Here is a 13,939-nt window from a genome sequence, read left to right on the forward strand (position 1 = left end):
GAGCCAGTGACTCGTCCTAAACCTTTATGGCTGGTAGGGAGAGGGAAACTGTCTGACACACCTCCTGGCCCAGTGGCCCTGTGGAATGGGATAGACTCCCTCTGACATTATTAAAAGGCCGAGTGTTTTAAAGGAGTCTTTTTATGGCCTCCCTCCCGACCGCGCCTCCTCTCCCGTCCTTTGCTTTAGTTTTAGTGAAAGGCATAATTTTGAATGAGGCTGTTGAGTTTGGAAGGTCTGAGAGACAGAGAGGGCAGGGGTGATCAAAAAGCACCACTCCTCCGCCCCAATCTCCACCAACCCCCACACAGCAGAGAAGAAAATATGAACAAGGGAAAAAGACAAGCTATAAAGTCTCTCTCTTCATAGACTTGTATTCTGTCTCAAGGGCCCTTGGCCTGCTATTGCACCAGCCAAGCTATGCAACTGTTTACATTGAACTTTTATCAGACTTCAACCTCTCTCACCTTGTTTTCAGACATGCAGTATGTGGGTATCATTAAGTGGATAAGGAAAACATATTTAGCATTTTGAGGTAGAAGACCCTCCCTTTACATGTTCTTTCTACGAGGGTATTAGTCTACCCTTACCACTTTCATGGCCTATGTTACATCATCAATCTTCGAGCTCTCTCTTTCTCTCTCTTCAGGAGGGTTTCTCTGATGATACACGCTGTGGGCTCAGTGTCAATACTCTACTCTACCTGCCCCGGGAAGTTCCCCTCTAAGCCATGAGGACACTGTCCACAGTCCATGGATAATGAACTGCCTGACTCGTTCTCCCAGCCACGCACTCTGTTATGTTGTGACACACCCAGTGAGTGTGTGTGTGAGTGTGTGTGTGAGTGTGTGTGTGAATGTGTGACAGACAGCTGACTGAACTGAAAGAAGTACCTGTGTCACAGAGGAGAGATCACCTTGGTTTCATATTGGTTTTATCTTGGCAAACTGCATTCAAGAAGGAGGATATCATAGAGGGTCTGTCCTAGTGGGCCTCTGAGTGTCCTCGGAGCCATGTTGGACACAGGCACGTGTGTGTGTGTGATCTGATGATGTGTGTATGTGGACTAATGAATCTGTCAACCCAGAGTGCCAGTGGATCCTAGCCCACACCCACACAAATACACACACACACACACAGCCGGTCTAATTAACAACAACTTGTTAATTAGACCGGCTATAAACACACACCTCTACCTGCTGTTAGTGTTTTCCCAGGGGTTTAGTTGATTGTGTCTGTGCCCAGACCAGCTCCTCTCGCTGGGCTGTAGAGCTGCTGCTGGTCCTCCTGGTTCTCTCTCTCTACCAGCACTATTTTCATTGACACCACTTCCACTTTTTACTGAACGGGCTATACTTGACATAGCAGTGTGTCTCTCTAACACTAGGGGTTTGCTCTGCACTTTGCATATCTGCAGATTAAAAACGAACTTTTGATTATTGTACAGTGTTATTCTATCTATGATTGGCATGAGGAATGCACTCAGTAACCCATCCCTTATATACTATATTACTATACTTAGGAATTGTCTATGTAGCCTATTGGCATTTCTGTTTTTCCCTGGCTTCCTTTCAGAGTCTGTTGAGTGTTACTGTATTGTAATGTAAAACACCCCAGCAGCTCATGTGCATTTGCCTAATTAACAACCTAATCCTGTGACTGTGAGATCAGAAGTTAGTTGATGCTCTCTTACAGTTTTTTTATATTATCTAGTATATATCTACTTATGGTATTACGTCACACAATGGTAACATTGTAAGAAGTGGCAAGGGTGGGTGATGATGGACTACAGGCTTCAGCCAGGCTGTACTCCCTCGTATATTATGTCTGCAGGAAATTACATTGACTACAGAGGAGGAAGTGGAGAGGTGTGTGGTACTGTTCAAGGTGGTCTAACAGAGTTTAGTCTGGTGTGGCTGAACCGAGATGGCTGCCATAACAGACCTGGGTTCAAATACAATTTGAAATCTTTCAAATACTTATAGCGTTTGCTTTAGCCTGCCTGGAGTGCCAAGATGGGCGGGGTTTTCTATTCTGTGACTATTCTATTGGCTTCATTGCAAAAGGTAAGCTCAATCAATCCCAGCTAAAGTATTTGAAATTATTTCAAATAGTATTTGAACCAAGGTCTGGGCCATAATACCAAGGCTGCTTCAGCACTGTGAGAGGTCAGATGACTATCAGATATTCATATGGGTCATCTACTCAAAACAATTTTTACAAAAAATTATCTCTGTAGAGAATAGCTGTGGATTGCATTTTTCTTGTGTTAAGTACATGTCTATGAGCCATATATTTTAAGCACACAGGGTTCTGGTACATTGACTGGTGGAAACTTGCACCCCATTGAACAATCCACCACCCTCTTATTAAATTTTCCAATATTAATCAGCCGTTAAATTAACTTCTGAGGTTTAATTGCGTATTTTGAATGATTATGGTGAGGTCAGGGGTAAGGTACTTCACAGACTTGTCTCGCTCTCTCATATATTTTGACGCTTTATTCAGACAGTTGTGAAATCAGAGGGGAGATAGACAAGTGGGAGAAACAGTGGGACAAGGGGGAGAAACAGTGGGACAAGGTGGAGAAACAGGGGGACAAGGGGGAGAAACAGGGGTACAAGGGGGAGAAACGGGGACAAGGGGGAGAAACGGGGACAAGGGGGAGGAACAGTGGGACAAGGGGGAGAAACAGTGGGACAAGGGGGAGAAACAGTGGGACAAGGGGGAGAAACGGGGACAAGGTGGAGAAACAGTGGGACAAGGGGGAGAAACAGTGGGACAAGGGGGAGAAACGGGGACAAGGTGGAGAAACAGTGGGACAATGGGGAGAAACAGTGGGACAAGGGGAAGAAACAGTGGGACAAGGGGGAGAAACAGTGGGACAAGGTGGAGAAACAGGGGGACAAGGGGGAGAAACAGTGGGACAAGGGGGAGAAACAGTGGGACAAGGGGGAGAAAAGGGGACAAGGGGGAGAAACAGTGGGACAAGGGGGAGAAACAGTGGGACAAGGGGGAGAAACAGTGGGACAAGGGGGAGAAACGGGGACAAGGGGGAGAAACAGTGGGACAAGGGGGAGAAACAGTGGGACAAGGTGGAGAAACAGGGGGACAAGGGGGAGAAACAGTGGGACAAGGGGGAGAAACAGTGGGACAAGGGGGAGAAACAGTGGGACAAGGTGGAGAAACAGGGGGACAAGGGGGAGAAACAGTGGGACAAGGGGGAGAAACAGTGAGACAAGGGGGAGAAACAGTGGGACAAGGGGGAGAAACAGTGGGACAAGGTGGAGAAACAGTGGGACAAGGTGGAGAAACAGGGGGACAAGGGGGAGAAACAGTGGGACAAGGTGGAGAAACAGGGGGACAAGGGGGAGAAACAGTGGGACAAGGGGGAGAAACAGTGAGACAAGGGGGAGAAACAGTGGGACAAGGGGGAGAAACGGGGACAAGGGGGAGAAACAGTGGGACAAGGGGGAGAAACAGTGGGACAAGGGGGAGAAACGGGGACAAGGTGGAGAAACAGTGAGACAAGGGGGAGAAACAGTGGGACAAGGGGGAGAAACAGTGGGACAAGGGGGAGAAACGGACACAACGGGGAGAAACAGTGGGACAAGGGGGAGAAACAGGGGGACAAGGGGAAGAAACAGGGGGACAAGGGGGAGAAACAGTGGGACAAGGGGGAGAAACGGGGACAAGGTGGAGAAACAGTGAGACAAGGGGGAGAAACAGTGGGACAAGGGGGAGAAACAGTGGGACAAGGGGGAGAAACGGACACAACGGGGAGAAACAGTGGGACAAGGGGGAGAAACAGGGGGACAAGGGGAAGAAACAGGGGGACAAGGGGGAGAAACAGTGGGACAAGGGGGAGAAACGGAGACAAGGGGGAGAAACAGTGGGACAAGGGGGAGAAACAGTGGGACAAGGGGGAAATGTTACCACACAACCACAGGCTCTGCATCACACACCTCCTCCTTTTTCTAACTTCCTCTCTTTCTTCCCTCCTTCTTTTCTCACAGTTGTATCCCAGAGGCCCACCTTGGCAGTTAGAGGAGAGGCTCCGCTACATCACCATGATGGCAGCGTTGCCGCGGTACGCCACCCCCATGTCTGTGCCTGGCCTGTTGCTCCTCTACCTGCTCCTGCTGCCCCTCCCCATCGTGCTGTCCCAGAAACCCCTGCTCCCCTCCCCGCCCGCCCCCCAGTACCTGTCCCGGCTGGAGTGCACCCAGAGAGAGCACCCTGTGGTCACCTTCCAAGGTAAATCATACTGGACACAGTATTCATTACAGGACACACCATTCTGGACATGGCTATTCATTCACATCCACACTGAAGGTCTCTTCTCTCACTACTGAATAGAAACAGGAATATTTGTACTTAGACCACTTGTATTTTCTACTAGTGTTTCACATCTGTCACAGCTCCTCCGTGGATTCTATAACCCTAAAGACTTGGGATGATCTTCTCACCTGTACATTCCAAGTATTTTAAATGTCTGAGGGGGTGTTGGCCAATGTGTTAGAAATGATTACTTGAATAACAGTCTAGTTGTTTGACCTAAGAATGTTTTTGCCAAAGGGAAGAGTGTGAAACTGTACACCCATTATGATGAAATTATTGCAGATAATTACTGAAAAGACTCCAAGCCTAACAGGTTAGAGGGAGGAGCACCCCTTTGTACAGACATGTTCTAAATCTTTCATATGACACTATACAGAGAGACCGAGAGATGCTTTATGTTGATGCCAGCCCCGTTTGACAGACAAATCAGTCTTACAGGGAGATAAACACTTTTCATTTCCATCGGTCTGTCTGCCAGCGTACACACATCAGGACAGAGAGACAGAGAGAACGTTGCGTACAGTTATACCCCACCTATCTGCTCTGTTCATCTATGCAGTGGGGCATGAAACAAGGTGTTCTCCATAGTGAGAAATTGAAAATATAATTTTGTTTAGACCAGAGAGAGAAAGGTCATAGATATACTGTACATGCAGAGTGAAGGAGGGAGGATGAACACTGAAATTGCTGTGTATATTTCAGGACAAGGAAGTGTTTTTGTTATCCTTTCCAAGGGCTATGACTAGACCGATTGGTGAAGAAATTCCGCTCAGTGTGGGCAAAGAAAGAAATAGTGAAGTGATAGCTAGAGGGTTTCCTTATTATCGGAGATATGCCCAAACCTCTAAAAGCAATGGGTCATATGAACATTTCCTGGGGCCCCGCCTCCTTTTTATTGCAGCACACCATTGTGAAATGGAGTTTCTTTAAGGGACAGTTTATCAATGTTATCAGGAGGAGGGCTGGAAGCCAAGGAGGACGCTTTTTTGCTTCACAAAACAAACAAAATATACGATTGACACTATGATTTCAAATGATTCAATTTTCCATTTACATCAGATTTGAAAAGTAGAAGGGGATATAGTTGAGACTATTTAATGTCAACATTTCAGCACAAGGCCATACTCAAGACTTTCTCAATATCTGTAATTGTCACGTTCGTTTACAGACGGGACGGACCAAGGCGCAGCGTGATATGCGTACATATTTATTAAATATCAAACACAACGACAAAATAACAAATGAAACGAACCGTGAAGTCCAAGGCACCGCACCACACCGCACCGCACCACACCACACCACACCACACCACACCACACCACACCACACCACACCACACCACACCACACCACACCACACCACACCACACCACACCACACCACACCACACCACACCACACCACACCACACCTTAACACGGAACAAGATCCCACAACCCACTAGTGCCAATACGCTGCCTAAGTATGGTCCCCAATCAGAGACAACGAGCGACAGCTGCCTCTGATTGGGAACCACACCGGCCAACATAGATCTAGACTTACTAGATCTAAACATAGAAAATGCAACATAGAACCTACCACACAGAAAATACACACCCTGACTCAACAAATACGAGTCCCCAGAGTCAGGGCGTGACAGTAATGTTAACCCCACTGGGCAAAAACTGGTTGAATCAATGTTGTTTCCACATAATTAAACATTTTAAATAATTTATGTGATGACGTTGAATCAACGTGAAAAAACTGATTGGATTTGTAGTCATCAACGTAAGGGAATTTATACTTTTTTCACGCACATTTGACCTAAATCCAATGTCATGGTGAAATGTTTTGTTGATTTCATGTTGAATTCACGTTAGTTGACAACTCAACCAATTGTAAAAAATAGACGTTGAACTGACGTCTGTGCCCAGTGGGAAGTTGCCTGGATCAAAAAGATCCTTCCTTCCTTCCTTTCACTCAGCACCATTCATACCTACCTACACTATACATACAAAAGTATGTGGACACCCCTTCAAATTAGTGGATTTGGCTATTTCAGCCACAACCGTTGCTGACAGGTGTATAAAATTGAGCACACAGCCATGCAATCTCCATAGACAAACCTTGGCCGTAGAATGGCCTTACTGAAGAGCTCAGTGACTTTCAATGTGGCATTGTCATAGGATGCCAACTTTCCAACAAGTCAGTTCATCAAATTTCTGCCCTGCTAGAGCTGCCCCGGTCAACTGTAAGTGCTGTTATTGTGAAGTGGAAATGTCTAGGAGCAACAACGGCTCAGCTGCAAAGTGGTAGGCCACACAAGCTCACAGAATGGGACTGCCGAGTGCTGAAGCGCGTAACGCGTAAAAATCGTCTGCCCTCAGTTGCAACACTCACTACTGAGTTCCAAACTGCCTCTGGAAGCAACATCATCACAAGAACTGTTAGTCGGGAGCTTCATGAAATGGGTTTCCATGGCCGAGCAGCTGCACACAAGCCTAAGATCCCCATGCGCAATGCCAAGCGTCGGCTGGAGTGGTGTAAAGCTCGCCGCCATTGGACTCTGGAGCAGTGGAAACGCGTTCTCTGGAGTGATGAATCACACTTCACCATCTGGCAGTCCGACAGACGAATCTGGGTTTAGCGGATGCCAGGAGAACGCTACCTTCCCTAATGCATAGTGACAACTGTAAAGTTTGGTGGAGGAGAAATAATGGTCTGGGGCTGTTTTTCATGGTTCGGGCTAGGCCCATTAGATCCAGTGAAGGGAAATCTTAACGCAACAGCATACAATGACATTCTAGATTTTTCTGTGCTTCCAACTTTGTGGCAACAGTTTGGGGAAGGCCCTTTTCTGTTTCAGCATGACAATGTCCCTGTGCACAAAGCGAGGTCCATACAGAAATGGTTTGTCGAGATAGGTGTGGAAGAACTTGACTAGCCTGCACAGAGCCCTGACCTCAACCCCTGACCTCACCTTTGGGATTAATTGGAATGCCGACTGCAAGCCAGGCCTAATTACCCAACATCAGTGCCCGACCTCACTAATGCTCTTGTGTCTGAATGGAAGCAAGTCCCCGCAGCAATGTTCCAACATCTAGTGGAAAGCCTTCCCAGAAGAGTGAAGGCTGTTATAGCAGAAAAGGGGGGACCAACTCCATATTAATGCCCATGATTTTGGAATGAGATGTTTGACGAGCAGGTGTCCACATACTTTTGGTAATGTAGTGTACCTTCACACTGTGCTTACAGCTACAGTACCAGATAATCCTTTGACTGCTGTCAGTGCTGCCTACTGCACATCAAAGGGATACAATACCCACTTTAGAATGGCTCTATGGAGAGCAGACGGCCTATTTGCTTAGTATAGCTGGCAGTATAACACTTTATGTGGAGGCAGCAGCTATAGAAACCCCGGAACGATGAAGGTGTCAGCCTGAACCTGAGATTAGTCCCAGTGATTGATGAGCGTTTTATCGTAGAGTGGTGGAGCGGTCACTGAGCCCAGTCACCTGGTGGAGGGGCGGGGCCCTTTTAATCTGACTGGGGTGGTGTGCGTGTGTGTGTGTGTGTGGAGGGGGGTGTTAGGATTAGTGGTGTGTGTGTGTGTGAGCAGGGAGAAGAGATCAGGATCAGGGGGCTCCTTCCTGGCCTCTCTAGCCTCTGAAGCTGGCGCACTTCACTGGAGCATTTAGGGGCCCTATCCCCATTTAGGGACCCTATCCCCATCCTCCCTCCGGGTCTTAAGATGTTCCGGTGGAGGTGGTGGTGGGATCACCGCTATACCTTGATAGGAGGCTCCTCTGCTTTGAAAAGGCTAAAACAGACCTTGTGGCAGTGAGGCCCCTCCACTGGGCACAGACGCCATTTCCACGTCTATTTTTGAGTTACATTTGGTTGAGATGTCAACTAATGTGAATTCAATGTGAAATCAACAAAAAATACCACCATTTTATTGGATTTAGGTTAAAGGTTGGGTGGAAAAAAAGACTAAATCCAACCAGTTTTCCATGTTGATTCAACATCATCAGACTGTTTTTAAAATGACGTGTAAACAAGGTTGATGCAACCAGTTTTTGCCCAGCGGGCTGACTTTAGAGAGGAAAGGTAACAGTCAATGTGCAGTAATATGCTGTTGGAGGACTGGACACGTCACTGAGTTGTTGTTGATCAAAGTGATGGTGATCATTATCACAGTCAAGGTGTGGGAGAGGGAAACTGGAGAAGGCTCTGTGACTGGGTCATTGTCATCCTCTATCACCTCTGTCCCAGTCCCAGTATCACATCTCCTATCCTAATCTAGCCATCAGACCATGCCTGTAGGAGCGATAGTCTAGCCTAGTAGAGGAGGGCCAGAGTATCAGCCCAGAATCACCTCCTCTCACATCCCTTCCAGAGATCAGAGGAGAAATATCGCCTTCAGAGGCACGCAACCTCTATTCCTCCATCCATGTGGGCTAATCTCTCTTCTGAGCCTCCTGCTGATAGACTAGCCTGGGCCCAGATCAGCTTGTGATGCCTTGCCAGCTCCTATGGCCATTGTCTTGCCACGGTCATAGGAGTTGGCTATACAGCACAAACCGATCTGGGACCAGACTATCCCGTTGAGGACCTGACCATCCTTACGCTGTGTCCGAAATGGCACCCTACTCCCTAGTGTCTGGTCAACAATTGGGCACTGCATAGGGAATAGGGTGCCATTTCAGACACAGCGTAAGACCTAGTTTGTCAGAACACGCACTACACCATGGTCAGACTCAGGATTGATTCAGCCCACTGTGCAACATGGCCCTGTTATCCATTCTGACCACATCACCACCCGCAGAGAAAATAGCACCTATTACAAGTTGGTTACCATGGTAATGGCAGGCAACAAGCTGCATTCTACTGCTATGGGTCCATTTCCTCTCAGAGGAATCTGCACTCTTAATAAAGCCAAGTCACCTGCTTCGTAATCTCAGTGAACCAAGTTGTATAGCCTTCTTCCCTCTCCTCTTCTCTCCACCTCCCTACCGACCTCTCCCCTCCCTCCCTCCCTCTTCTCTCCACCTCCCTACCCACCTCTCCCCTCCCTCCCTCCCTCCCTCCCTCCTCTTCTCTCCACCTCCCTACCCACCTCTCCTCTCCTGTCTTCTCCTCTCCACCTCCCTACCCACCTCTCCTCTCCCTCTCTCCCTCTTCTTTACCTCCCTACCCACCTCTCTCTCCCTCCCTCCCTCTCTCCTCTTCTCTCCACCTCCCTACCCACCTCTCCTCTCTTGTCTTCTTCTCTCCACCTCCCTACCCACCTCTCCTGTCTTCTCCTCTCCTCTCGTCTCGTCTCCTCTCGTCTCCTCTCCTCTCAACCCAAAGCTGCTGTAGTGGACAGTGGATTGTATAGTCTGCTCCAGCAGGATTATCTCGCTATCTGCTCTCGTCCGGATAATGACACTGTCATTTAAGCCGTGTCGCCGCCCAAAGGGCCTCTTGAGAGAGAGAGGTGTTCTCTGTTCTCCAAGCCGATGATAACTGAGAGAACAGGGAGGCGTGAAAGTTTGCGCCCCCAGTGTGTGATTTGACTGGTCCTGATTGTCCTGTGATATCAGAGGTTGGCGGTGGATGGATCCATCAGTGACTGTGTTGAATGGTCCTTCATCTCTCCAGTTCTCCTCAGACTATCGATTAACAGGCTGCTAGTGGGGATGCTGCTGTCGTTAACGGGCTGCTAGTGGGGATGCTGCTGTCGTTAACAGGCTGCTAATGGGGATGCTGCTGGGCCTGCATGGTCTCTGATCCACTGATGGGCTATCACACTCAGAGCCTGGGGCAGGAGGAAATTAATGTATGGAGGGGAAAGTAGCGGGAGCTACCCCCTCTCTCTCTCTCTCTCTCGCATCTCTCTCTTTCTCTCTACACCCTCCCCAATTACACCCCTGGTCCTGAGTGTGTCCTCCCAGACCTGTGTGTGTGTGTGTGTGTGTGTTGCCAGCCCAGCCCTCTCTCTCCCCTCTCTGCAGTGGCCCTTCCTCAGCCGACAGACACCGTGTCCCTGGTCTCCATTATCCCTGCTCATTCTGGAGGAGGGATGTGCTTCACTGAGGCATAGCAGCCCTCTATTCTCCAGCTGTGGATCAGGTAGCAGGCAGTCCTAGGCCCCCCCTGACAACACACACACACTACAACACAAACCACATGAAAATCCAAGGGAAATCCACCAAGCCAGAGGAAGAGAGGAGAAGAGCGGGGAGACAAAACAAAATAACATTTTCTTTGTGGAATTTTGGATAAGCTGCAGCAATCTGCCGTGTCTGATAAGATCCTGGAGGCTCCGGAGGGAGGGAGGGAGGGAGGGAGAGAATAAGAATAAGAGAGAATGGGAAAGGGAGATAAAGATAGAGAGAGGGAAAGAGAGAAGGAGAGAGAGAGCGAGACAGAGAGACAGAGAGAGAGAGAGAGAGAGAGAGAGAGAGAGAGAGAGAGAGAGAGAGAGAGAGAGAGAGAGAGAGAGAGAGAGAGAGAGAGAGAGAGAGAGAGAGAGAGAGAGAGAGAGAGAGAGAGAGAGAGACAGACAGAGACAGAGACAGAGACAGAGACAGACAGACAGAGAGAGAGAGACCCTGAGTTGGAGAGGAGAATGAGAATGGAAGATCATCTGGTAGACCAGGAAGCATCTGATAAATCCTTCAGCCTGAAACTTTGTCTGGGACATTTGGATCATTGTTATTTCATGCAACAGATGCTGCGGTTGTCCTGATACACCACTGTTCATTGAATCTGTCCAAAGGGATGCTTTCTCAGTCCTACCATGTTAGTAGCCATGATAGTAGTACTTAGTATGTGGATAAAATGTCCATTCACTCAATCAGATATACATAATCGGTGAAATACAGTAGAATTTGCATTAACAAGGCCCTGCCATCTAACCCTTATATTGTCTGCAGGGTAGCTATTTCACACTTTTGAGTCTGTGATGACAGACAGGTGCCTTCAACACAATATGTGTCACTCATAACTCATTTGCTAGTTAGCCCCTGAGGGGAGCAATCAACACCATGCTCAATTAAAATACTAATGAGAAAAAGCATTGTTGATATTTGTTTTCTGTTTCCGACAGGAATGTACTGTAATTAAGTAAACAGTTCTATCCCCAGAAGCCAAACTATTTACATTTTAGTCATTTAGGAGATGCTCTTATACAGAGCGACTTACAGGAGCAATTAGAGTAAAGTGCCTTGCTCAAGGGCACAGACAGATTTTTCACGTAGTGGCCCGGGGATTCGAACCAGTGACCTTTCTCTTACTGGTCTAACGCTCTTAAATGCTAGGCTGTCTGCTGCCCCTAAACTATAACATAAGACTCCAAAAGTTAAATAAATAGTTTGGTTTCCAAGGTTATCGGACCGACCCCAAGGTCAACTGCTTGTGGTTTGTTATGGTTTGTTGTGCATTTAGGGATTTAAACATCAATAAAAGGCATTAACTAATTGACGAGGCCTGGCAGAACTGAGAGAAAACAACCTCATCTCTCTCTCATTCTAATTAAACTGTGGTGATTTGATTTGAATCCTTGTCTATAATCTCCTATTATATATTCATTCAAAAGCTTTGCACTCTGTTCTGCTACAGGGCCCTACCAGGTCCTGTCTTTCTGAATGATATCTGTGGTCACACTAACACAACAGCCATCACAGAGTAGATCCCCTTCACTAGATAGGACTAGTCATCAGGATCAACAAATTGCATGACTCTTAAACTGTGTTTCCATCAGAGCCCTGATGCCCAGTAAATCGACAAGCTACCCTAAACACTTAGGTAAAGGGAGATTGTGGTGGCAGAACGATGGTGTCTGTCTTTATCAGGCTGTCCTGTTCATGTTGTTTTAGTGTACCAACTAAAGGCATTCCATCAGATAGCATGAGATGATCAGATCTGTATTACAGATTTGGTGTCTGTGAGTTTTGTGTTTCCTTTCCCTCAACGGTCTGTCTTCTAATTCTGCAACTACTGAGGACACATTTGGTGGGCTTTGGCTGTGTAAAATCAGCATTACCAAGCTGCCAAGTCCTCCTGTGTATAGCTAGTGTACTTGCGGCGAGACAGAGACACTACTTATTTTTTAATAGAGGCTCTCTCTGTGAGTCTTTTTTAATTCTGTCAAGACGAGGATATAAAGGTTATGATTCATGTCCCCTCAAGTGTCTAAGGCACTGTCCTCTCCCGCCAGCTCTGTTGGCTAATGCATTCATCTGTCACTCAGCAGATCAGTGAACAAATGCAATATTCGGCCATCAACTGCAGATCCAGATATCACCTGGGAGGAGGGATTTCATATTTAGCTCCCCCCTCCCGTGTCTGTGTGTCTGTGTGTATAACATACCCCCCATTCAGATGACCCAGGAGTTATCAACACCCTCCTACACGTATAGAGCCCAAACTGCTCTCAACACTACTCACACTGTCTCTCCTGGCACGCCTGCACGTACACACACGCACACAGATATACTACACTCCCACTCCCCCTGACTCTCCTCACATGTTCAGCATAGCACACCATACTCCCCCAGACAGAGAGAAGCATGCTGGGTAACAAGTGCTAGTTAGTTAGAGGCCCCTGGAGAACCACTTCAATTAACCACACTCTGATATGGCTGTAGCAATGTGTGACTGTTTTGACAGTATTTAGGAAATGTGGTGTGTGGAGGTTGTTAAAGAGTCACTGAACACCCAGAATGGCATGTGTGTTTTTCTATTGCTCATTTGAAAAACAAGATTTCAGTCTTGGAGGTGTGTTTCCTGACCGATTTGGTTAATGATGTTTGTCCCCGATGAGACACTGTAGATGTGGAAGCCTATTTAACTTCCTCAAAATCCTCATGATGAATCGATGATAACTCAAGAAATGTGTAATTAATGTTGATGTTTTTGCCAAGGATATTTTAGTTGCCAATTTTACATCTAAGGTGTTTGGTGCAGTATTTCTGCTAAAAAATGCAGGACACGTTGTCTTATGTAAACAAAGTCGGAGCTTATGGGCAGGTCTGTCTCACTGTTTATGCTATTGGATAGAGAGCAATCACCGCAGCTGTTCACCCCATGTTAGTGGGCAAATGGACATCTTCAAATCAAAACCCATCCTTAATTTACCGTTGTGACGCAAGGATGTTCCAAACTCCGTTTCAGATGAGACTGACTTCATGACTAGAATTTGCCTATTTACACTTTGTAGTTAATTGTGACACTAGAATAACTGTTTCTGACTAGATGCCACAAAGGGATTTGTTGCTTTTTAAAGGCAGTAGCTCTTTAAATAGCCAAGAGGCAAGATGCAAGACCTTAAGCTCTGCTCTGATCTGTTCTGACTATAAGAAGATATACTGTACAGTACAAACTCTCTGTTGCTCTCGGCACAGTCCACCCCTATAACCATGTTTCATCCTTAAAACAGTTTAGGAGGTGTTTGGATAAGCATGTGAGAAAAATGTCCCCTCTTCTCCCCCTCCTGCTCACTCCCCCTAGCTCCAGGCTTCATACACATCCATTAATCACACAGTTTGACATGCAGATGTTTCTGCTTGTTCAGTTTGTGTGTGTGTGTGTGTGTGTGCATGTTCTGTTCGTGTGTGTTTTCTAGATGAGCAC

General features: G+C 47.1%; 1 protein-coding gene across 1 annotated transcript in view; it reads left to right on the top strand.

The window, feature by feature from the left end:
- Positions 1 to 13,939, top strand: part of LOC311128998 (semaphorin-5B-like) — a 267,133-nt gene that overhangs the window by 99,706 nt on the left and 153,488 nt on the right. The window contains exon 3 of the mRNA XM_084161231.1: positions 4,017 to 4,257. Coding sequence (XP_084017357.1) covers positions 4,071 to 4,257 — 187 coding nt within the window. The 5' untranslated portion in view covers positions 4,017 to 4,070. The remainder of the gene's footprint in view (positions 1 to 4,016; positions 4,258 to 13,939) is intronic.

The sequence above is a fragment of the Coregonus lavaretus genome (assembly GCF_964263955.1).
Source record: "Coregonus lavaretus genome assembly, chromosome: 5".
Taxonomy (NCBI): domain Eukaryota; kingdom Metazoa; phylum Chordata; class Actinopteri; order Salmoniformes; family Salmonidae; genus Coregonus; species Coregonus lavaretus.